Source organism: Siniperca chuatsi, linkage group LG7, assembly GCF_020085105.1.
Source record: "Siniperca chuatsi isolate FFG_IHB_CAS linkage group LG7, ASM2008510v1, whole genome shotgun sequence".
Classification (NCBI taxonomy): domain Eukaryota; kingdom Metazoa; phylum Chordata; class Actinopteri; order Centrarchiformes; family Sinipercidae; genus Siniperca; species Siniperca chuatsi.
Genome location: NC_058048.1, coordinates 97,501 through 123,716, shown reverse-complemented (window position 1 = coordinate 123,716; position 26,216 = coordinate 97,501). Strand labels below are relative to the sequence as shown.

At 41.6% G+C, this 26,216-nt stretch overlaps 1 protein-coding gene across 6 annotated transcripts in view; it reads left to right on the top strand.

Moving 5' to 3' along the window:
* nf1a (neurofibromin 1a) overlaps nt 1–26,216 on the top strand; it is a 144,657-nt gene that overhangs the window by 38,450 nt on the left and 79,991 nt on the right. For 3 of the 6 annotated variants that reach the window (XR_006378492.1, XM_044201227.1, XM_044201230.1), the window contains exons 16-30: nt 1,278–1,401; nt 1,674–1,920; nt 2,589–2,662; nt 3,026–3,109; nt 4,110–4,499; nt 4,970–5,109; nt 6,153–6,275; nt 6,644–6,727; nt 6,867–6,983; nt 8,949–9,130; nt 9,243–9,454; nt 9,725–9,886; nt 11,559–11,656; nt 12,459–12,594; nt 16,460–16,522. Coding sequence is in view for 5 of the 6 variants with exons in the window: in XM_044201227.1 (XP_044057162.1) it covers nt 1,278–1,401; nt 1,674–1,920; nt 2,589–2,662; nt 3,026–3,109; nt 4,110–4,499; nt 4,970–5,109; nt 6,153–6,275; nt 6,644–6,727; nt 6,867–6,983; nt 8,949–9,130; nt 9,243–9,454; nt 9,725–9,886; nt 11,559–11,656; nt 12,459–12,594; nt 16,460–16,522 (2,236 nt within the window). In the remaining variant the exon portion in view is untranslated. Of the gene's footprint in view, nt 1–1,277; nt 1,402–1,673; nt 1,921–2,588; nt 2,663–3,025; nt 3,110–4,109; nt 4,500–4,969; nt 5,110–6,152; nt 6,276–6,643; nt 6,728–6,866; nt 6,984–8,948; nt 9,131–9,242; nt 9,455–9,724; nt 9,887–11,558; nt 11,657–12,458; nt 12,595–16,192; nt 16,523–26,216 lie in introns of those variants that run through there. The other 3 variants (XM_044201228.1, XM_044201231.1, XM_044201229.1) reach the window with 3 other exon arrangements.

Here is a 26,216-nt window from a genome sequence, read left to right as displayed (position 1 = left end):
CAAAAAAGTTAGTTTCCGGTATAAAATTACCTGGATCTTCCGCATTGTGCGGCCCATAGAGCAAGCGCAGGAGAGACTCCACCATATGGGGCTCCCATATCTGGGATATTTTGGCTTAATTTTTGTACAGTGGGTGGAAGTTGAGACGTGTCGTCCATCTTTATATACAGTTTATGGTTCTGATGCTAGGTCCGAGCTTCGCTGAGCAGTCCTGGGATATTCTGCCACAAACGGGCGCCATAAATGCAAAATGTTTATTTCTCATAATTTGCTGCGCGGACATTTTGACTGTAAGCGTTTTAACTTTTAATAGAAAAAAATACCCCAGTCTGGCACATGTGATGTCATTGCCTCGTGTTGTAAGAAGGTGTGAGGAAACATATCTTCCCAGTGAATAATCCAGTGGAGATTTGATTTCGAAGCCTGCTAAGGGCAGCACTCAGTAGAGTTGAAGGTGAAAAAAATACTGAGGCACACAGGTGCTCCAAATCTGCTGATTGAGACTGTAGAACTCAGCCCTCTGACCCCTCTCCCTCTCTCTGGTTTTAACTGTCAGTCACCTCAAACCTTCAGGTTTCATTCACAACCAAATTTCGTACAGAGCATCTCTGGACCAAATTGGAAAAAATTACCTTTTTGGATTTTTGATATTCCATAAGAGTTTTGCTATAACTGGCCGTAAGTTTGCTCAAATGCTGTCTGCAGGGCTTATATTACAAAAAATGTCAGATCTCCTGAACACTTTCTGCTATTGCAACCAAATTTGGTCGACATGTGTAGACATGTGTCTACTGTGACTGTGTCAAGGCCTGTGTCATTTTGTTCCCTCAAAATGTGAGAAGGCGCATGACAAAGCATGTCCTCAGTGGCTCGCAGTGTATGTCACCTCACCTGAGAATACAAAGGTCCTGCGTTCAAGTCCCAGGGTGTTCAAGTCCTTGCCTACTCTTCAAGCTTTTCAAATTCTCTTCTTCTCTAAAACCATGCATTGTGCTTGGACCCCGTCAATTGCTGTTTGCAGCTAATAGTTTATTGATCCCTCTGTGCTGTGCGGTCTACAGCAAAGATGGTGGGGTAAGTCATTGCAACTGATCTGAAAACACTGCAGGTAGTGAAGCGTCATATTGGAGGGCTTTTACTTGATTTTGATGTGTTGGACAGGCTTCACTGGTTTTGTCAACCAGGACAGGTGTGAGTTTGAGTGGCTGATAAACATTTCTCAGTAGCAGAGTATAGAGTGTCTTCAAACATTCTCCTTTTTTTGCTTTGTTCTTCAGTTCACAGGTGCTCTTCCTTATCTGCCGCAAACTGATTGGCCAGCAAATGGTTAATGGGACAGATGTTCTCAAATGGCTGAGGGAGATCCTCATCTGCAGGAACAAGTTTCTGCTCAAGAACAAGGTACAGTCTCGTTCCTTAACTGTAGCAACAGACTGCTTTGTTGGTTACAAAAAAAGTCAGCTAAAAGGCAGAGGTAATGACTATTTGTGCAAATCAGTGAAAATTACACTGGTATAGGCCACTTGCACACTGAGCGGTGTAGTGCTCTTGGAGTCTGTTTCGCTGGCTGCAAAGCAGATTTTTGGTGGTTTTGAAAGGTTGAAGATTTGGTGTCGCACCCTGTCTGAGCGAAGCTGTGTGTAAACTGTATGTTTGGTCCTTGAACGTTCCAGGAGTGTGCCACTATGGGCGGCGGTATCCCCATCTGCCGGCAGGCGCAGACAAAGCTGGAGGTGTGTCTCTACATGTTCCTATGGAGTCCGGACACTGAGGCCGTGCTGGTGGCCATGTCGTGTTTCCGCCACCTCTGTGAGGAGGCGGACATCCGCAGTGCCGCTGACGAGGTACCCGTCCAGACCATTCTGCCCAACTACCCCACCTTCAGTGAGCTGGCCTCCGTCAGCAACATGATGGGAACAGGTCAGTACTGCTAGTCCCACCTTCTTCGTCCCAAGTTTCTATATCTCATCTACTCCTGGAAAATGTTTTGGAGCCTGTGAGGTACTCTAAACTGTAGTAGAGCGTGCCTGATGCATATTGATGAGGAATTTACCAAACTAATTGTTAACAGCCATAACATTCCTGATATTTGTGAGCTCACTTCCTTTTCCCGTTGCAGCTTGATGTGATCTAAGGAATGAGATTAGCTACATGAATTGTCTCGCGTAAAACCTTTTGCAGTGGGTCAGTGTTCAAGTATTCTTCTATCAAGCTGTTTTGCAGGCCCCGCAAAATGGAGAAAAGTTTTTTTTTTTTTTTTTTTTTTTTGTTTTTGCTTGGACAAAATTTCAAACATGCAGATACCAAAAGAAGTTAGACTGGGGAATGTCAAACTCTGTCTACAGTTGTTAAAAAGGACATTAAACTATCCTGCCTAAGTATCCCCCTGGCTCCAAATCCCTGATTGTGGAGATTAGTTGATATAATGGATATTATGAAAATAAAAAGTATGGTGCATCGTTAAATCTGTGTCTAAATGGCTCCCAATTTCCCCGTTGTACCACTAAGCAGAATGTAATTCCTCAAGTTGCCAACTTAAGGAATTTAACTATTAGTTTCCATTAACAGTTTGGCTCTGATTTCCACAGGCAGGTCCACCTTGCAGAAGAGGGTGATGGCCTTGCTAAGGAGGATAGAGCACCCCACACCAGGAAACATTGAGGTAACCTTAAGTTCAAATTCCAGTGGGTTTTACAGTTTTCTTTAGATGACTCACCTTCGTTGATCACTGTTAGTTGAGACTGCAGATAATTTACTCACATGGTCTCACAATTCACCTTTTTAGTTGATAAAACAACATTAAGAAAGCAAAAATGAGTTATTTGACCATTTCACACAGTGTCTGATTCTATAAGTGATATTTGCCGACACATATATGTTTACCAACAACCCACAGCATGTGAACCAAACCATATAATTCAAACCCATGCACTTCCGATGTCAGGTTAGCGTTTTTCATTGCTCAGTTCACCTCTGTTTGTGCAATATTGTTATTGTGTTTATTGTCTATTGGTTCCAATTTAAGGCTTGGGAGGACACATATGCTAAATGGGACCAGGCCACCAAACAGATTCTCAACTTCCCCAAAAACAAGGCAGATGATGGACAGGTAAGCATGACACAGAAGAAATCTCTTCTCTGTGTACCTTTTGAGTGATGGAGTTGTGATCACATGTGATATCAGATGGCAGTGGTCTGATTTTAGGTGAAACTTAGAGGAATGTCGGACAGATAATAAGACTTTTGCCACGATTTTCCTGTCTCAGACAAATTGTTTTGATCAGAGGTCCTCTAGTTCAAGCAGTTCAGAGATGTGTCTTTCCCAGACGCTACCACAGTTTTCAAACTGCTTAAAACTAGATGTGCTTGTAGTCGGGGCACCTTGGAAATGAGTGTGAGACAGAATGACTATTATAAGAAAAGAGCAGTATGAGAGCGCACAGGAAACCGGAGGTGGGGCAGGGAGGCAGAGATGCAGTGTATATACACACGCATAAATAATGATATTATTAATATAATAGGAGTCATGGGGAATGAAAAGGAGATGGAGTGACGTAATCTGACGCATCAAAGACATGCAAAATATGCACAAACCCTCCCAATCAGTGAGAGAGAGAGAGAGAGATGGGGGGACAGAGCAGAGGTCCAGCAGCTCTGAGGTCAGCAGGTGGAGCTGAGATTGTGTACGGATATCTGATGTCTCCGTACAGCACTGATGTAAATTCAAAAAACAATCACAAAAACAAACCACAACTCCCCGCCATCTTTGCTTTCATACTGAGGACATTTCATATGATTTGTTCTCTTAAAGAATCTGTTTTTAATTTATTTTTTATTAGTTTAGTTATTTTAGTTAACTACTTGATGTTCAGATGTGTGGTGTGCTCACTTTATGTCTAAGGTTCTGATATTCCTGTAGATTAAAAATTAATCCACATTTCTTTTCTAACCCTAACCCCAACCCTCAACCAATCCTAAAAAATTGGTCTTGCGTTGAGCTTCAGGTGGGATTAAAAGTGTGAACCTGTGGATTGTGGACATAGAGAAACTGTGTTGAATACTACTGGTGTTGTGTTCCTGCCATTCAGTGTCTCTGTGTCCCCCCACAGCAGGAGTGGATCAACATGACGGGCTTCCTGTGTGCTCTGGGCGGTGTATGTCTCCAGCAGCGCAGCACCCCTGGCCCAGCCACCTACAGCCCACCTATGGGCCCCATGAGCGAGCGCAAACACTCCATGATCTCCATGGGCCCCTGCGATGTGTCCAACCCCGTGGCCTCGGCCTCCTCCTGCTCCTCATCTGCCTCCAGCGAGACACCCGTTAGCCGCTTCCTGGACCGGCTGCTGGCCCTGCTGGTGTGTGGCCACGACAGGGTTGGCCTCCACGTTCGCACCAACGTGAAAGACCTGCTGGGGCTGGAGCTTAGCCCCGCCCTCTACCCAATGCTGTTCAACAAGCTGAGAAACAGCATTGGCAAGTTCTTTGACACACAGGGGCCGGTGAGTGGAGCTATGGGAGTGCTTGTAATATTGTTACAATTCTTGACACTCACAGTTTGGCTTGTATTGGATTAGTATAAAAAATGGAATTGATGAGTGAAGTAAATTAAAGACATTGTTGGTGGGCAAATTTAACCCCATCCCAAATCTGTCTGTATTGATACAATATTGAAGCAATTAAAAAAGTAGTCATTCACGTATAAATTGAGGTTTTTTGGACCATATTTGCCCTCTTCCCCTCCATATCATCATTTCATGGCCTGCTTATTCAGCTTTCCAAATCTGCAATCAATTTTATTATTCTTTTCCAGGTCAGTTTTTTGTATTAGTTTAAATTCATCTTTAAACCAGTTGTTTACTCTAGTTTGTAACAGCACGTCTTTGATAAATCTCTATCTTGTGAAAATTACCTAACCCTCTAAATAAAAAAAAAATTCTATCTGAAATGTATGTGGTTCTCCTGTTTCCAGGTTCCTATCAACGAGACTAACACCCAGTTTGTGGAGCAGACCATAGCCATCATGAAGAACCTGTTAGATAACCACACAGAGGGCAGCTCTGAACACCTGGGACAGGCCAGCATCGAGACCATGATGCTCAACCTGGTCAGGTCAGTACTCCCTGCTCCCCAGGTAACACTTTTCCTATGGCCCAGTGACTGTCTGTTATTGAATGTCACTGACTGTTCAAACACAAGCCCGGAGCTTCTACAACATGTGTCCAGTTTTCGTTCTGTCTCTGTGAAATGCTCACATATTAAATAGTCATAAGGCCCAAAAGTAGAACTTTAGTTCTTAAGATTTCTGTTGCAGTGGTTTTGGCGACACCCTATGGTGACTGATGAGACCTTTTTGCCACAGATCCCAGAGTACTGTTGGAAATGACACATTTAGAGGGGGCGGTGACATCCCTTGTAGCTCCTCTTCTGCTGGAAAATAGCTATCATATCATTATCTGGCTAACCAATCTGTTAGCCACTACGATAAGTTAGTCCATGAGCTATTACATGTCAGCAAAACTATCCATAAGCCTCCATCCTCTGTCTTCCACATTTGACATGTGATCTCTGAATGGATTACATTCTGTGTGTCTGTGTATAAACATATTTGAATATTGCCTGGGCAAAAATTTTTTTGTAAAGACCCTTTTACAAATTGTGAACACTTTGAATGCTACAGCAGTGATTAAAAAGCAAGCAAAAAAAGTATTTACACACTAAAGCGAAAAAACAAACAGAAAAAAATACGGTAACATTTTGTACATCCAGTATTTGTCATATATTTTTGATTTGCTACAGGATAGAATAGAAAAGAATACAAGTTTATTGTTCACCAGAGTGGAAAATTGTCTTAAGCTCATCAAAACATAAAAGCAGCAGACATGTAACAAATAGAACACCGAATGCATCACTGTACACTAGTGAAAAATATAAATAAAACACTTTAAACATAAAACATTAAAGCCAAAAATACAATACTGTGGAGCAGGATTTGCAACTTGAATTTTGAATAAAAAATGCTGATTGCACAAGGAAAAGGCTTCCTCAGAATGGTTTTGGTTGTCAAAGCTTGTGGAGAATTAGCTGAGAATTAACATGGTGAAAAGCTTGTTTTCATTGTATTGTGGTGTATTGACCTGTGCTCCATCCCTCAGGTATGTGCGCATCCTGGGCAATGTGGTTCATGCGATCCAGATCAAAACCAAGCTGTGCCAGCTGGTGGAGGTGATGATGGAGAGACGAGATGACCTGTCCTTCTGCCAGGAGATGAAGTTCAGGTCAGTGACAACAGCTGAATGCTAGGCATACCAGGATTCCCACGGGTCCTTGAATTTGATGTTTAAGAAGGTGTGAGAACCATGGTATACACACATCACTCTGGATGTTTGCAGGTCAATGACAAAGCCACCTCTGCGACTCCACACCAGCAACCTGTGCCACTTTTTTACATATCGTGTGTTTACTGGACCTTAAAAACTGAGAAGGACATAAATATTAATTAAACAAATTCAACAAAGGGTGAAAAAGTAACCCCAAACCTAAAACCTGGTTTAAGGTCTACTTCTCCTTCAGTTACTAATGTATTTCCCTCTTGGTCCGTTTGGAAGGTTTCACCCAAGCTGTTGTCTTCCTTTGTTGTTTGTAGGAACAAGATGGTGGAGTACCTGACTGACTGGGTGATGGGAACCTCCAACCAAGCTGCTGATGATGACATCAAGTGTCTGACAAGGTGCCACTCTACTCCTCAACTCAGCTAATGCATTGTAAGGAAGTGAGATAGTTCCCTCCTCACTATTGTCACCTTTTTATATATATGTATGTGTGTGTGTGTGTGTGTGTGTGTGTGTGTGTGTGTGTGTGATGTGCAGGGACCTGGACCAGGCCAGTATGGAGGCAGTAGTGTCTCTGTTAGCTGGTCTTCCTCTTCAGCCAGAGGAGGGAGACGGAGTAGAACTGATGGAGGCCAAATCTCAGCTCTTCCTTAAGTAAGAACACACCTGCACTTAAGACCAAATTTCATAATCATTTTAAGATATTTAAAGATTAAGCACACCCTGAGTTTTTATCAGGACACTTCCGTCTGTCTTCAACAGAGTAGGTAGCCAGAGTGGGCTGGAAAGGCACAGAGGCCGGCAGTGCTTTGGCAGTCACTAAAAGGGAAGACTACTAATTACTAAAATACTGCAAAATCTGAAGTTGAATTAAAAATGGTCAGCTGAACATGTAACTTTTCCCTCTAATCATGTAGCTTAGTACAATGTTCTTGCACACACATCTAAGAGGGTGTGAAGTGCTGTGACAGTTAGTGATGAGATAAGCCATTGGGGGGCTGTTAGTGGATGAAGTAAATTATGAAAAGAAAAGTTACTCAGTTTGTTTACAAGCAGTGTGGGAACCAGATTACTGTAAATCATAGGCATGCAGCAGGTCAGCAATCCGATTTCTCTCCTACCTCAACCTTATTTTGGAAGTGTGACTTTCATGTTTGCGCTGTATTGTTGATAAAAGAAGCTGGATCAGTCCTGACCTCCTTTTTTTATCTGTGTGTCTGTGTCAGAGCAGACTGACAACACAGTGAGGAGGGCAGACAGACCCACAGTGTGAATGTGTCTGAATTTAACAAAACTTTAAATGTTTTAGACTTCAAGAGCCTACTGTGTGTTTGGGCTTTGGATGGATTGATTTTAAATACGAGGAGGCATCACTCTGTTTAATGAGGTCTCCTTTCATCCTTTGCTCAGCTGTTACTTTGCCTGTCTGCCGTCTTTTGTCATGCACATGCCTACTTGTAAAAAGCTGATTAGAAACCCTGTTACATTTATACATGGCAGAGGTTAATAGGTGTTCTTCAGCAGAAATCTACATAGGGAAACCAGGTTTCTCTAATCCCCTACCTCAATCACAGTGACCAGGTTTCTAGTTTAAATGGCAGTTAAGAAATCAGCTTACTGGAGAAAGATGATGTAACCAGTCGTAGAAAAGGTAGTCATCTGGACACTGTTTTCAGAATCAAGACGTTTCGGCTCCCATCCGGAAGTCACCCACAATTGAGAATGACTTCCGGATGGGAGCCGAAACGTCTTGATTCTAAATACAGTGTCCAGACGACTACGACTGAAACCTTTTCTACGATAGAACACTCCTGGACGAATGAGGGACTACACCGTCTTATGATGTAACCAGGATACTTAGTGCATGTAAACGCACGGACTGTGGTTGGCAGGTAGAAGTGCTGCTTGTGTTTACACTGCATCATTATACAGGCTCGAGGAACACCCCTCCCTTTCACAAAATGAATCACATAATAGGCCTTTCACATTATAAATTTGCATATTTATTAAACATGTGTTTATCAATCTGCCGTACATTGTCTAATAAGAATAAGAAACAATATCTTAAAAAGAAATAGGTGAACTTTATTTGTCAGCATCACATAAAATCACATAAAGATAAGGTCAGTGATCCTGTGTTCCACACTGTTGTGGTGTGTTGTGAAATGGTCGGGCTGAATGTCCAGCCTTCTGGAACTCAGCAAAAAGCTATGTTGGCTCTTCATGATGATGGCTTTATACTCAAGATGTGTGAGCGAAATCCTTTGCTTTCCTTATATTTTTGTGAGGGAATACAGGGAGTGAAGTACAGTACAGGGCATCCAACCTGCCCTGTACTCCACAAGATTATCAGTAGTACCCCTAAGTCTAAAGTCATGACTGTCTAAGAACACATTTGAATAAGCCAAAGTCCAACATGCAGTGTTCACATACAGTATTGACAAATGCACTTTGATGACTGAAATGTGTCCAAGAAAATGTGAAGCATTATGAATCTGTCTAAAATCAACACTTTTGAATATATTGAGAGAAAGAACAAATTGGCCCACTGTACTGGTGGTAAATAACCTGCATGGAGAAGCCTTTTCTAATAAATTAGCTGTTTGTGGTGGTGTGCAGGTACTTCACCCTGTTCATGAACCTGCTAAATGACTGCAGTGAGGTGGAGGATGAGGGCCAAGCAGTGGGGGGACGAAAGAGAGGAATGTCCCGCCGCCTGGCCTCCCTCCGCCACTGCACTGTCCTGGCCATGTCCAACCTGCTCAACGCTAATGTAGACAGCGGCCTCATGCACTCCATCGGTAAGTCAGCCACAGCATTACCTGTCGCAGCATTTGAAAAATGTCGCTTTCTATATAGAAGTTACCAACAGTGTTTTCCCATGAGTACCAGTATTCATTTCTTCCTCCTCAGGTCTGGGTTACCACAAGGACCTGCAGACTCGAGCCACCTTCATGGAAGTGCTGACCAAGATCCTGCAGCAGGGAACAGAGTTCGACACGCTGGCGGAGACGGTTCTGGCTGACCGCTTTGAGAGACTGGTGGAGCTGGTCACCATGATGGGAGACCAGGGAGAGCTGCCCATCGCCATGGCACTGGCTAATGTGGTTCCTGGGTCCCAGTGGGTGCGTACCTCTTCTTGATTTAGGATTGGTTTGAAACAATATGTTGACAGTGGGCATAATACTCCACTCAACATACAGTATGTGCTCAGACTTGTAGAAAGTATTTTATTTCATTGAAAGACCTGAAAGTTTCTCTTGAGCGTTCAGCGCAGGTGTGTTAGACTAAACAGTGCATGCAATATGAAATAAGAAAGTATAAAATGTAGCATTAACATATCTCCATAAAACATTTTTCCAGCAGTGACGAAAATGTGTTTGTTGAATTTCCAGGACGAGCTAGCCCGAGTCCTGGTGACGCTGTTTGACTCCCGCCACCTCCTCTACCAGCTGCTGTGGAACATGTTCTCTAAAGAGGTGGAGCTGGCCGACTCCATGCAGACTCTCTTCAGAGGAAACAGCCTGGCCAGCAAAATAATGACCTTCTGTTTCAAGGTAGAAAACACAGCACTACTCCTGTCATGAAAAAATTAGAAGTGCTTAGTGCCGGGGACACACAGGAGGCAGAAGCGCCGCGAAGCGCCACGCTGGGTCATTGCTCCTGCGAGCAGGAGCCTGACTGTTGACACCAGAAGCGCATTTCTCCACGCCGGTCAACAAGCGATTCTGCTTCTCTGCTCTTTTCAAATCACAATAAAGAGCTGATCTTTATAATAACCTCATGAATTTATAACTTAAAGCTTTGTGTTTCTGCGGGACGTCGCTTCTTTTTGTGACAACCTGGATTTCATCACCAGATTTCACCACCTGGTTACAACCCCGAAACACCCATTTTCACAATCTACTCACCGATTCGTTCCCCAGCTCGCCTTAACAGCTCAGCCGAGACAAAACACACCAACCAACCACATGCACATATCTGTATGTGTGTGTGTGTGTGTGTGTGTGTGTGTTAATGTGAGTTCATCTCTCACCACAAACACATACACACATTACCTCAGGATGAGGTAAGAGCAACACAAATACATCAGATAATACACAAACAGTATACAGAGATTAAAAAAACCTTAACAAGTATAATTCATTACCTGCTAGACAGCATACAGGAATGCAGTATGTGCTGTATTTCTGGGAGAAGGGAAAATGTGTGTTTCCGGGGTGACGCCTGTTAAAAGGATCGCCTTGTGTGATGATCTGGGGGGAGGGACACACACACACACACACACACACACACACACTCTCTCTCTTACTCACTCTCACACTCACTCACTCTCTCACACTCACTCTCTCACACTCTCACTCACACACTCTCTCTCACTCTCTCTCTCACTCACTCTCTCACTCATACACTCTCTCACACACTCTCACTCACTCACTCACTCTCTCACTCATACACTCTCTCACACACTCTCTCTCACTCACTCACACACTCTCTCACTCTCTCACACTCACTCACACACTCACTCTCTCTCACACTCTCACTCACACACTCTCTCTCACTCTCTCTCTCACTCACTCTCTCACTCACTCTCTCACTCATACACTCTCTCACACACTCTCTCTCACTCACTCACACATTCTCTCACTCTCACTCTCTCACACACTCTCTCACTCTCTCTGTGGGCGACTGTGGCTTAGTGGTAGAGCGGGTCGTCTATCAATCAGAAGGTCGGCGGTTCGATCCCGGCTTCCCCAGCCCACGTGTCTAAGTGTCCTTCGGCAAGACACTGGACCCCAAATTGCTCCTGAGGGCTGTGCCTTCGGTCTGTGAATGTGAAGCGGCAGAGAAATCAAAACGGCTGGCAAGAATGGGATATTATTTATCAGTCAGATCATTTATATATTCATATATAATCTAAATATATCGTTTATAATAGATTATCAGTGTGTTTTCTTGCCAGATTCGCTCGTGGCACACGAAAAAATAGACCAGACGCCCAAACTATCGCTGCTGAGCATGAGTCGACCGCAGAGCTCCGTGCCACGCCACGCTCTGTCTGAACAGCCCAATTGGTTAACATGGGCGGCGAAAAAAAAGCGGCCATCGCTTCGGGGCACTTTGCGACGCATCGCGTGTGTCCCCGGAGTAAGTCTGACATAAAATGTCTGCCTTATAGCACATGTTGTATGTAAATTATTGACTTTATTTTATATTGTCTTATGGCAGGTATATGGGGCAGCATACCTGCAGAAGCTACTGGAGCCTTTATTAAGAGGGGTCATCACCACCCCTGAACACATCAGCTTTGAGGTGGACCCCACCAGGTAAGTACCTGCATCTCTGCTCTGATAACGTGTAGTATTCATATTGTCACACAGTTAATACACAAATAAAAAAATCCAGACAAGAACATTTTCTAAACTTTTCTTACTTTTACACTCAGTCTGGGTATTTTAGAAGATGTCACAGTAAGATACTGAGAGTGATTTTTAGCCGGTTATGGTTTTATTATATTTATATATGTATGTATATATATATGTATGTATGTATGTATGTATGTATGTATGTATGTGTATATATATATATATATAGATATAGATATAGATATAGATATATAGATATAGATAGATATAGATATATAGATATATAGATATATAGAGATATAGATATAGATATATAGATATATATAGATATAGATATAGATATATAGAGATATAGATATATATATATAGATAGATAGATATATAGATATATAGATAGATAGATAGATAGATATATATATATATATATATAGATATATATATATCTATATATATATCTAGCTACATCTATCTATCTATCTATCTATCTATCTATCTATCTCACATATACACACACATATATATATATATATATATATATATATATATATAGAGATAGATAGGAAAAACTTTGATGACCTTTGTTTTTTAGCCTCTTCATACAAAGATAGTAATTCCTACTTGTTAGGGTTATTGTTTGAATTTTTGAAATTTCTGTAAGACCATTTCTTAGAAGCTTTATACATCCTGGCCTGGAGTTTCTTTGGAACATGAAGCCTAAGAATTGAGAACCTCACTGACAGAAGCTCCTTGTTTGTCTCATCAGGCTGGAACAAGGTGAGAACCTGGAGGAGAACCAGAGGAATCTTCTGCAGATCACAGAGCGGTTCTTCCAGGCCATCATCGGTTCATCCAGCGAGTTCCCCCCACAGCTCCGCAGTGTCTGCCACTGCCTCTACCAGGTAGACCCCCCCCCTCACTCCACCATGGCCCCCAGCTGCTCACCCAGCGTCTCTGCCCTGTGTGCAGTGTCACTTACACATTTCAAGCTCCTGCCTCTCCACTCTGAGGTCTCCAGATGCTGCTCAACTCACTGTTCTCTACATCACACACACCAGTACATACCTTTTAACTACAGTGCATCTGGAAAGTATTCACAGCGCTTCACTTTTTCCCACATTTTTTTATGTTACAGCCTTATTCCAAAATTGATTAAATTCATTATTTTCCTCAATATTCTACAAACAATACCCCCATAATGATAACGTGAAAGAAGTTTGTTTGAAATCTTTGCAAATGTATTAAAAATTAAAAAATTTACATGTATTCACAGCCTTTGCCATGACACTCAAAACTGAGCTCAGGTGCATCCTGTTTCCACTGATCAGACTTGAAATGTTTCTACAACTTCATTGGAGTCCACCTGTGGTAAATTCAGTTGATTGGACATGATTTGGAAAGGCACACACCTGTCTATATAAGGTCCCACAGTTAACAGTGCATGTCAGAGCACAAACCAAGCCATGAAGGCCAAGGAATTGTCTGTAGACCTCTGAGACAGGCTTGTATCGAGGCACAGATCTGGGGAAGGGTACAGAAACATTTCTGCAGCGTTGAAGGTCCCAGTGAGCACAGTGGCCTCCATCATCTGGAATGGAAGTAGTTTGGAACCACCAGGACTCTTCCTGGAGCCGGCCGCCCGGTCAGACTGAGCGATCGGGGGAGAAAGGCCTTAGTCAGGGAGGTGACCAAGAACCCGATGGTCATTTCTCTGTGGAGAGAGGAGAACCTTCCAGAAGAACAACCACCTCTGCAGCACTCCACCAATCAGGCCTGTATGGTGGAGGGGCCAGACGGAAGCCCCTCCTCAGTAAAAAAGGCACATGACAGCCCGCCTGGAGTTTGCCAAAAGGCACCTGAAGGGCTCTCAGACTATGAGAAACTAAATTCTCTGGTCTGATGAAACAAAGATTGAACTCTTTGGCCTGAATGGCAAGCGCCATGTCTGGAGGACTCCAGGTACCGGTCATCACCTGGCCAATACCATCCCTACAGTGAAGCATGGTGGTGGCAGCATCGTGCTGTGGGGATGTTTTCAGCAGCAGGAACTGGGAGACCAGTCAGGATCGAGGGAAAGATGAATGCAGCAATGTACAGAGACATCCTTGATGAAAACCTGCTCCAGAGCGCTCTGGACCTCAGACTGGGGCAAAAGTTCATCTTCCAACAGGACAACGACCATAAGCACACAGCCCAGATAACAAAGGAGTGGCTACGGGACTCTTTGAATGTCCCTGAGTGGCCCAGCCAGAGCCCAGACTTGAACCCAATTGTGCACCGACGCTCCCCATCCAACCTGAGGAGGTCCTGCAAAGAAGAACGGGAGAAACTGCCCAAAAATAGGTTGTAGCTTGTAGCATCATACTCAGAAAGACTTGAGGCTGTAATTGGTGCCAAAGGTGCTTCAACAAAGTATTGAGAAAAGGCTGTGAATACTTATGTACATGTGATTTTTTAATTTTTTTTTTTAAATTTTTAATAAATTTGCAAAGATTTCAAACAAACTTCTTTCACGTTGTCATTATGGGGTATTGTTTGTAGAATGTTTAGGAAAATAATGAATTTAATCCATTTTTGAATAAGGCTGTAGCATAAAAAAATGTGGGAAAGTGACGCGCTGTGAATACTTTCCGGACCGATACATCAAGATCTTGCCTTTTGATCATTTTCGTGTTCTGAAATTTCATGCTTTGTCTTTACTCCTCAAGATTTAATATACGTCAAGGCAGAACACCCCTGAAGCACAGAGGGACACTAAACTTGCAGGGGATTCTAAAACAGGACCTTGTTTTCCTAGCTTTTGCCATCATGACAGTCGGACCAGTTGGACCAAAGACCCATACTCATGTATACTAATACATACACTCACAGCGTATTGTAATACTACCGTTAATAAGAATAGCTGAGTGATGTAATAATCTCAAACATAAATATTATATTATTCACAGTACATCTGATCATACTACTGAACAACATTACTGTCAGACGTTTAGTTGACATCAACTCAGACATTGGACTGCAAAAAATAATAATAAAAAATCCCTAGTCACAGAACTCTTGTGTGTAGTAGTGTTGATAGGGAAAAGTAAGCCATGCATTAACACACCGAGAATAAAACTAACAAAAGCACCAAAAGAAAAAGCTTGCTGCTGCAAGAGGTACCACGTAGTAAATGCTGACAAAAGACATTACAACTGCCCAGCATTCATGACACAGGCTCGTCTCAACAGTGATCATTTTGGTTAAGGTGAGTTTTGTGTTTGATGCTAATGGGATCCCAATGATCAGCAGTTATGTAGTCAGAGAGTAATGGGTCTCATATATAAAAGCAGGTGTAAAGGCCCATGATTAGATGCTATTATCTAGATATCATATCCAGATAGGGATCATCGGCAGCTGTGGCTTAGTGGTAGAGCGGGTTGTCCACCAATCAGAAGGTCGGCGGTCCGATCCCGGCTTCCTCCAGCCCACGTGTCTCAAGACACTGAACCCCAAATTGCTCCCGAGGGCTGTGCCTTTGGTGTGTGAGTGTGTGTGAGAATGTTTAGTTAGTTTCTTTGGACTGATGAGCAGTTAGCATCTGCCTTCAGTGTGTGTGTGTGTGTGTGTGTGTGTGTGTGTGAATGGGGTGAATGTGAAATAATAGTGTGAGCTTTGAGTAGTCAGAAGACTAGAAAGGCGCTATAAAAGTCCAGTACATTTACATCCTCATACCAGGTTGAGGTGGGGCCTTACTGACGATGGCAAAAGCTAGTAAAATGAGGCTCTGGTTGAAGAAAAACAAGTTCAGATGGGGTGAGACAGGCTTCATTTCAGGTTTTATAGACTACTGGTTAGGCTAGACCACATCCTGTCAGAAAAATTCTAACCTGTGGTCACACCTAATCCTTTGCACTGCCATGGTGTGCCAATACTCTACTGTGTTGGATCAAATCAGTGGAGAAGAAAATCATATTACAGAGGGTTGCCAGATCAGGTCAGGTATATCTCATATCTCGCCCTTTCTCTGTCCATCAAAATGGCTTTCTTTTTGCCGAAACATCCAAATCTGGTAGCTCTGCATAGCCCTTTCCAGTTAACCCTATGTGGAGTTAACCCGACAAGATTGTGTCAGATTGGTAGGTAGGAGACAGGCGTTTGTAGGGACATGTCCCTACTGTCCATGCCCAAATCTAATCTAACCTCAATGCACACATACCATTTCCACTGAACACAGAGTTTATTGTCTTTTCCACCTGAATGTCCAAGCAGCTTCACTCTGCTGCTGTTGCCACCTTGCCCTCACTACAGTGAAAAGGAAGCTCCACTGCTCCGGCCACTCACACTCAATAACTGAATGAATAGCCTTTATTGTTAATTGTTATATTTTTTTACTAATTCAGAATGCTTCATACCCATAAAAAGTGGTCTAGGTTTTTGATCACAGATTTAGTATTTTCCATGTGTTGACATCTTTGATTTCTCATTCTACATCTTGGATTTCCTTTTGCAACTGTGTAGGCACACACACACACACACTAATACAGTCTGCTGAAGTCAAACCACGCCAGCACATGCATGGACACGCTTCAAGTCCCCAGACCAGTGATGAACACTTTTCTAACAGCAGTTTTGATTTTTCTGTGTTTTACTAGATGTGAATGTGTTTACACCTCGAGTGGTTAGGGCTGTGCTACCTCTGTGTCTGTGTCTGTGTGTGTGTGTGTGTGTGTGTGTGTGTGTGTAGCTGGTGCTGTGACCATGATTGTGCTCATCTCTGTTCTGTAGGCTACTTGCCACTCTCTACTGAATAAAGCAACAGTAAAAGAAAAAAAGGAAAACAAAAAAGCAGTAAGTTTGGAGAATCTATTTTCCCCTCAGACACTTTCCCCCTAAAGCAAAAAAGCCTTTTTTGCATTCTATTCATTTGATTTTTTTATTTCTTCATTTTTTTTAAATTTGGTTTCTCTCTGGAAATGTTTTCTTTTCTCCATTTTCAACTTTGTGTACAACCCTCTCTTAAATTCACTGTACTAATATCGGCGCCATTTGATGTATTTTCAATTAACAGTTCCCAGGAAACTGTGGTATTCTGTCTTCTCTTTTCTTTCTCTGTTTCTACTTCAGGAGACATTTTCTCAGAACATTTCATCTGCGTTCAAATCATGTTTCTCCATCTTATATGACTCACTTTAATAAATCAACCCTCACACACACACCTGCACGCCTCACCTGCCTCAGCAGACATGACTTTATAAAAGACATGAATGGTCTTTAGATGAAATATTCTGATAAACTGGCCTCTGTCATGGATTGGATTCCTTAGCTCTATGGTATCCTTTTTCCCACCATATATGAAGAGCAATGTCTTTGAGAGTGTGATTTTCTACATTCACTTTTTTTTTGTGCCATCTTTCAGAACCTTGTCACTCGCACTTAAATATAGCTGCTCATGGGCAGATTTGCCCTGATATTGCTTTAACTCTTTTGCTTTATTCTTAGTGCTCACGGGTCTAAAGTGAACTTTGGATAAAATTTCTTTCTCACTTCTTTAATCTCAAAAATCCCCCACCTGAAAGAGTGCAGTATGGTTAAATTACCTCCATACATGCTTATTGATGATGAAACCTAAGCCTGACTTTATTTAATATGTATATAAATAAACTTGTTGTACAGTTGAATCAGTGTGCTGCTCCTGGCCTCTCCCTCCTAGTTAGAGAGTTGAAGTCTCTGTTTTACACGGATGACCTTGTTCTACTGTCTCCTACTGAAAAAGGACTACAGCAACAGCTGGACATAGTAGAAGAGTACTTTCAGAACTGGGCCCTGGCAGTAAATATGAAGAAAACTAATGTCATGATTTTTCAAAAACACCCCAGATGTCAGGAGAACAAATATCAGATTACCGTTAATAATCATATCATTGAACATAGTATGGTTATATACCTTGATATAACCATAACAGCATCAGGGAGTTTCAACATGGCAGTGAATGCACTAAAAGGAAAAGCTTTAAGAGCTCTAAATGCAATTAAGAGAACATTTTATAATTTTCAAATTCCTATTAAAATTTGACTTAAAATATTTGATAGTGTCATCCATCCAGTCTGGTCCACTCAGTCATCATAGCTATACCTGTTGGGACAAACATCCAACAGAATCTTTACCTGCAGAATTCTGCAGATACATTTTACACGTACACAGAAAAACACCAAGAAATGCATGTAGAGCAGAATTAGGCAGATACCCACCGATAATTAACATTTAAAATAGAGCGCTCAAATTTTTTAATTACTTTAAATCCTGCCCCCTAGACACCCTCCATTCCAAAGCCCTCCAAACCCAAGAGCTGAGCCCAGAAAAGAGTCCCCTATGTCAGTTGGTGCTCAGACTGACTGCCCTTCCTCCGACACACTCTGACCAGTCTCACAACAGCACTGCTTTCCAAACATCATTCAGAGAAAACCAAATTATAAAGCAATGTAAAGAAACCTATTTGGAAAATTAGAAAGAAGAAACTAAAAGCCAAAGTAGATCAGAATGTTATCTGACCCTAAAAAGAAATTATGAATTGACAGAATATCTCTCTACTGTCAGAGACAGAAAGCAGAGACAGATCCTAACCAAGTACAGGCTCAGTAACCACAAACTGGCATCGAAAAAGGAAGACACAAAAAATCCTGACAACCAGAAGAAAACAGAATTATGTGGTCACTGTTCGATCGACAGGTGAGCTTGAGACCGAGATGCACTTCCTCCTACAATGTACAACATGAAATAAGAAACATTTACTACAGAGTTCAACTCTGTAATCTCAGATTTCAAAGAGTTAAATCATGTCTCAAAATTAAAGATACTCCTAGGAGGAGGAGACAGGGCATATCTTGTTGCCCAATATATATCAACATGCCACAACCTGAGGGACAGTGAATGACCTACACACACACACACACACACAAAAATAGTCTACAGTTTATTATTATTATTATTATTATTATCCTTTCTTACTTATATGTATATATTTTAATATCACAATTCTTCTGTTTATGTACGTTTTTATTTTACACATGCTTTGGCAATGTTAACATCTGTTTCCCATGCCAATAAAGCCCAACTGAATTGAGAGAGAGAGAGAGAGAGAGAGAGAGAGAGAGATGGTAGTGGTAATATAATAATGATAGGAAAAATAATAATTGTAGTAGCGGTTTTTGAGCAGGAACATGGAGGCATTGAGGCCCGCAATCATCGATCCAGACTCTGCAGCTCCGGAGGCATAAATACCTGCTGAAATTGACAGGAGGAGAGAAACAAGAAAGCACAAAACTACAGGAGAGAGAAGATGTCGAGTTAGTAATGTGCATTAATGGGATGAATACAGAGGGAGAGAAGGAGAGAGGTGCATCATGGGAAGTCTCCCAGCAGTCTAGGCCTATAGCAGCATAACTAAGGGATGGTTCAGGAAGCCCTAACTATAAGCTTTATAAAAGAGGAAAGTCTTAAGCCTGCTCTTAAATGTGGAGATGGTGTTTGCCTCCCGAACCCAAACTGGGACCTTATTCCACCGGAGAGGAGCTTGATAACTGAATACTCTGGCTCCCATTCTACTTTTAGACACTCTAGAAACCACAAGTAACCCTGCATTCTGGAAGTGCAGTGTTCTAGTCTGGTAATAAGGTATTATGAGATCTTTAAGATATGATGTTGCCTGACCATTCAGAGCTTTGTAGGAGAGGAGAAGGACTTTAAATTCTATTCTCGATTTTACAGGGAGCCAGTACAGAGAAGCTAGTTCTTGTCAGTACATGTGCCGCAGCATTCTGGATCAACTGGAGAATCTTAAGGGACTTACTCAGGCAGCCTAATAATAAGAAATTGCAATAATCCAGCTTAGAAGTTATAAATGCGTGGACTAGTTTTTCGGCATCATTTTTGAGACAGGATGTGCCTGATTTTTGTAATGTTACGTAGGTGAAAGAAGGCAGTCCAGTTTGTGTCATGTGGAAGTTTAAGGACATATCCTTATCGAAGATAACTCCGGGAGTCCTTACGGTGGTGCTGGAGGCCAGGGCAATGCTATCTAGAGTAACTATATCTTTACATAATGTGTCTCGGAGGTGTTTGAGGCCAAGTACAATAACTTCAGTTCTGTCAGAGTTTAACATCAGAAAATTGCAGGTCATCCAGGTTTTTATGTCCTTGCATGCTTGAAGTTTAACGAACTGATTATTTTCATCATTATAAATCATCTTGCCATCTTACCAGCAAGATGTGGAGATTGACATCAGTTTTCATCTTTGTGTGTTGAGTACAGAGGTAGGCCCGGGATGTGGTTAAGCTAGCTTAGCACAAAGACTGGAAGCAGGAGGAAACTGATAGCCTAGCAGTGTCGGCATAAAAACACACATCCAAAAAACAAATGCAAATCTTCCAGTCTTTGCTAAGGTACTGTAAGCTAAACATGTCCAATATTCTGTCCCAGAAACAGAAATTAAAGTATTGTATATTCTTAAACAAGCATGTTTCCCAAAATGTTGACTTTAAAACATGAAACATGTTTGACTTCTAGTTTGTAGAAACAGAAAAGCTTTTCATAATTTAGTATTATATAGGATAATGAGAATGAGATAAATGACGATTTGGATGGACTTTCGTTTGGTGTATGTAGGTGCCTTGGCAAGGACCACAGGGCTTTGGGACATCGGTTAGTTGCTGTAGCTCAATGTTGATCCATGTGTGAATATTCCTGCATTTACATTTAAAGTGTAGCGGATGTTGGATAGAAGCATCAGTGTGGAGACATTGTAGGGTTTCAGTTTGATTGACCTGCACTGCTACGGTGCAAAGAGCACTGTTAAATGAGACCAAGAGAAAATTATAGCTATATAACTGCAAGCTTTAGAGGCCGACGGATATGGCCGGACCTATATTATCAGCCAACATTTAGTGCTGCAACTAGTGATTATTTTCAATGATTAATCTGATGATTAGAAAACAGCTAATAATGTCCCAGATGTCTAAATGTACATGTCTTTGAGCCCTAGGTAATATCATTAATAATAATAACAATAAAACTTTATTTATAGAGCACTTATCAAAACAAAGTACAAATGGCTTCACAACAAGAAAAATAAAATAACACAGTGAATGACGAAATATAAAGAAATAAAACACATGAAATACAGAAAAGCAATAAAATAAACAGTAAAATAAACAGCCAGTTCAGGTAAAATCAGGATATGCTTTCAGATAAAAATGTGTTTTGAGACGAGATTTAAACGAAGACACTGACTCAGACAACCTAATTTCTTCGGGCAAGTTGTTCCAGAGCCTCGGGGCCCTGATAGTAAAAGCTCTGTCCCCCTTAGTTTTTATCCTGGACTCAGGAACAGACAGGAGACCCCTGCCCGAAGATCTCAAACTACGTGAAGGTTCATAAGGGATTACAAGGTCTAAAATATAATCTGGGGCCAGGCCATGAAGAACCTTAAAAGTAATCAACAAGATCTTAAAATCAATCCTAAAACCAACAGGGAGCCAGTGTAAAGAGGCTAAAACAGGTGTTATGTGGTCATACTTCTTGGTCCTGGTTAACAGCCTAGCAGCTGAGTTTTGTACAGTCTGCAGTCGTGTCAGAGTTTTTTGATTAAGACAAGTGAACAGGCTGTTACAATAATCAAGGCGTGAGGAGATAAAAGCATGCACAACAGTTTCTGCATCACTAAGATTTAAAATAGATCGTATTTTTGCAATATTTCTGAGGTGATAGAAACATGATTGGACAAGCTTAGTGATATGTTGCTCAAAACATAAATTGCTATCAAACAGGACACCAAGATTTCGTGCAACAGGCTTGATATGTTGTGACAGGTTACCAGTGGATGGCAGTATTTGTTTAGTGATGTGTTGGGGCCCGATAACAAGGATTTCAGTTTTATTTGAGTTGAGCAGAAGAAAATTTATCGACATCCAATTTTTTATGTCAGACAGGCAGTCCTGCAGAGAACTCAGCATACTAAGGTCAGTGGGCTTGACAGGGAGGTACAACTGTGTGTCATCCGCATAACAATGAGAAGAAATACCATGTCTGCGGATTACATCACCCAAGGGAAGCATGTATAAGGAGAACAATATTGGTCCCAGAATTGATCCTTGAGGCACACCATACTTGATATGGGAAAAGGATGACTTGAAGTTATTAATGCTAACACAGAATTTCCTATTGGACAGATAAGATGTGAACCAGTCTAGTGCAGTGCCAGATATGCCCACCCAGTGCCTCAGTCTGTCTAAAAGAATGCCATGATCAATTGTATCAAAGGCAGCACTTATGTCCAACAGCACAAGAATTGAGCACATGCCTGCGTCTGCATTCATTAAAAGGTCATTAGTGACTTTGAGAAGGGCTGTCTCAGTGCTGTGGTGAAAGCCAGATTGGAACTTTTCAAAGGTATTATTGTTTTCCACAGCAGCAAGGAGCTGCTTAGATACAAGTTTTTCAAGAATCTTCGAAATAAAAGGGAATTTGGATATTGGGCGGTAGTTATCCAGGAGGGTGGGATCAAGCCTAGGTTTTTTTAAGACTGGCTGGACACAAGCTGTTTTAAAGAAATCAGGGACGCAGCCAGTAGACAGCGAGCTGTTAAAAATAATTTGTAAAAGGGGCGCAATACAATCCATAACTTCCAATAGAAACCTAGTTGGGATTTTGTCCAGAGGGCTGGAGGATACTCTCATAAGAGACATGATGTCTGCGAGTTCGGGCAGAGTAACAGCAGGAAAATTGCTCAAGGAAGCCCTGAGCGGGTGATCCACATCTAAAAAGGCAGGATTGGGGGTGATATCAGATCTTATTAACTCCACCTTTCCAGCAAAGTGCAAAAGAAACTTTTCACAATCAGCATCACACTCAGCAGGGGCACAAGGAGAGGCTGGGTTAACTAACTGATCCACAGTCTTAAACAGGAATCTGGGGTTGTGCTGATGGGCAGAAATAAGTGCAGAGAAATGGCATGTTCTTGCATCCTTAACCATCCTGTTAGAAAGGCGTAATAGCTCTTTCATGGCCACAAAGTGGACCTGGAGACGTGATTTCTTCCATCTGCGTTCTGCTCTTCTACAATTCTTTTTACAGCTTCTAATACTGTCATTTAACCATGGCTGTTTTCTAGTCTTTGAGTTTGGTCTATTTTTAAGAGGAGCTATGAGATCTAAGGTTGAAGAACACAGGTAGTTAAAATAATCAACCAAATTGTTGGTGTTGGAGGAATCGGGAAACACACTGCCCGGAGAATTGAACAGTGTACAGAATTTTGAGGCACTATGCTCATTAAGGACGCGTGTGTACTTAGAGCGGGATAAGACAGTAGCCCTGTTACTGTATATCTGTATATCCGAACAACAATCCAAAACACAAAGATGTTCAATTTACTATAATGTAAGATGAGGAAAAGCAGCAGATTTTCACATTTGAGAAGCCGGAACCATCAAATGTTTGGCATTTTGCTTGAAAAATCACCTAAACAATTATTTTATTATTCATTATTTTCTGTTGCTCAGCTAATTATAGTCGCTTTTTGCAGATCTAACGGTATTGGCATATATGTTGGCCGACAAGTAATTAAAGGGGACTCCACTAGAGTAGCTTTGCATGATTCACAGTTAAAAAAAATCCTTTTCATCTTATACTGGCCCTTCATGCAGCCCCTCAGTTCATCCTCTCTCTGAAACAAGCCGTTTTAGCTCCTGTCTCTTTAAGGCCCCCGTCCCTAAAAGCCCACTTTCTTCTGATTGGTCAACTTCCAGAAGGCCTAGTGAGGAGCAGCACCCAGTGCTTGTGAGATGAGCACTGCCCGCACCGCCTCATCCTCTTGCTGGTGTGCGTAACAGCATATGACAGCTACAGTCACTTACCTCGGAAAATAGCGATATGGGGCACTGAATTTGATGAATTTAGACTCTGTCCAGACCGGGCAGGAGTGTTGGTTTTTACACCGCTAGCACAGGAGCTTTGGACCGCTGGTAGGAGGAAGTTTTCAGGCTTGGGCTCCGATCTCCCAGAGTCAGCTAGCTAATGGGACTGCCAACTGCAGGGCTAACTGAGCTAATGGCAGCTATGGTTAGCAGTAGTTACTTTAGCAAAAAGTAAAGCCATCTGTCCATCAAGAAACATTATCTTTCGTTCACAACTGAAAAAGCACTTTCTGCGAGACATACTGAACAATCTCCAAAAATTGGAAGAGTAATCCTGTGCAGAGTAGTCTCACATAGCCAGACCTATGTCCACACTTCGTTTTAGTGTTATGAGCAGAGCAGTCTAATACTGAGCGGGTGGATGGCCGTGTCCCTGTACTTCATGGGCATGCTGTGCGGGCAGTGATTGTATTGTTGTGACATCACAATAGGGCTGCCACGAATGACTGTTTTCCTACCGATTAATTTAAATGATTAACTTTCCTCCAAAAAATCGAATTGAACATTTAATTTGTGTTGTAAACAGTCCCTGCTTTATACTCAGTGAAGACATGGAAATCACACTTTCTACAGTGTGGGACCTTTTAAGACATTCTTAGCACTACCACCAGTAACCACAGAGGTCTGATTACTGTATTGTAGACTGTACAAAATTACATTGATTACTGTTGTGGGAGTGCTACAATATTATAATTTTATTGTGGTTTCATTCTCTGTACAGTAAGCACAATATGTCAAATTTTGTGCCATTGCAGTAATTAGGTTCTCTGTTAATCTTGTCACAGTGGGCAGCATCACCGCTAGTGTCATACGATGTATGAGCCTACACCGGTGAAGTGTTTCCACTGTATCTCTATCATCATTTAAGCATTTTCTTACTATGATGACTGACTCAATGAAAACAAACATGATAAATAGCTACAGGTGACACGTTCTGAAAGGAGAATATGTCAACATGTTTACACACACAGCCAAAGATAATGGAGATTTTACCAGAGTTACAGAAACAAAACTGTCAGTCCATAGTAGAAACAACTGAAGTGTACTGTGATGGCTACTTTATATATTGTTGTTTGACACTGATGAAAAGAGTCTTTTGGGAATGTAGTCCATACTCCCGACAGACCGAAAAAAACTATATTTTCTCTGATTTACGGTTGAGCTGACTGCAGGTCAAGTTGTTGTTTGTGATGACATAAATCAATAGTTCATCACATCATTAAGTGATGTGACACATTTAATGAGGTTAGAGGCAGCAGGACCTTCAGGAGATGACCTCGACCTTGAGATAATGGAATTCATGGATAATATCAAGAGAATCCAGTTTTCAATCAGAACTATCACAAAGTCAGTTATATGTTGATTTCATTTCACAAGGCCTAATTCTTATATCTAGCTATTCCATCTCATGTCATTTACTTAAAACATGGCATAGATGTAAGTATTTCCTTTTGGATTTTGAAGTAATGCTTAATTTACAGTTCTGTTTACAATGTAATATACCATGCAACATGGTTTTAACATTTGTTTTGCCAATAGCATTCCATAATTTTTAAGACATTTTTAAGCCATAGCAGGGTTCCTAACTTTGTGGAAAATTGAGATGAAATGCAGAAATCCTGCAGTAACCAGCAGCTGAAAGTTATTTCTAAATAAGGTTCAAAATATGACGATGCAGGATTGGATTTTCTGATCCAATGAGGTTATTGACAAATTCTGACATGTGTGTCATGCATTCTGCCAAATGTACTCATCAAATATTATTCTTACTTCGTCAGTAGATACAACAAGGCATCCCAGTCTAGTTTATGTAACTGAAAATTATCTCCTGAAATGAGAGGAAACTTTGCTTAGGTAGAAGGTTTGTTGGACAGTGAATGTATGGGTGTTTGCTCATGCATGCAGATACAGTATGTGTTGTGTGGGTTAATGTCAGTGCTCCCTTTATCGGACATGACTCCGTCTGATTGATGTGCTTCTTAGTCTTAATTTTTTAACAACATACCCTTACTTTATAGGTCAGGCTTTAACTGTTATACCACTAAGAATGGCCATATTTTATGAAAACTGAGTGGTAGGAGCATACTGAGTATACAGGTGAATGGAGAACAAGTGGAGGAGATATTTAAGTAGCTTGTGTGGACATAATTTTGACCACAGTGACAACAGTGTAATTCATATATTCAAGTTGACCACAGCTGCTGGTCTTCGTATCTGTCAAACTTGGAGTGGGTGAAAATTTAGGAAGACAGAAAGATTAGATAGTAGCACATTTTATGGTTGCTGTTAGGGTTAGGGTTAGGTTAGTTTCCAGCAGTCTAAACCTTTTTATTAAAGAATAATTGCAGTGCTTATTCTTGTAGTTTTGGCCATCATCTCAGTGACGTATGATAACATTGTACTCCTCAAAGATTGCTGAGATCTGGGAATGTGGCGACATTGCTCCAGTGAAGTTCGGTAGGTCAGTAACACAAGCATTCAGATGATCAGACAGGTTGGAAACAAGCCACAGGTTAGCAGGCCTGCTGCACGGTTCTTGAAACATTGCTGTCTGTGGCTGCGCCGACTGCACGTA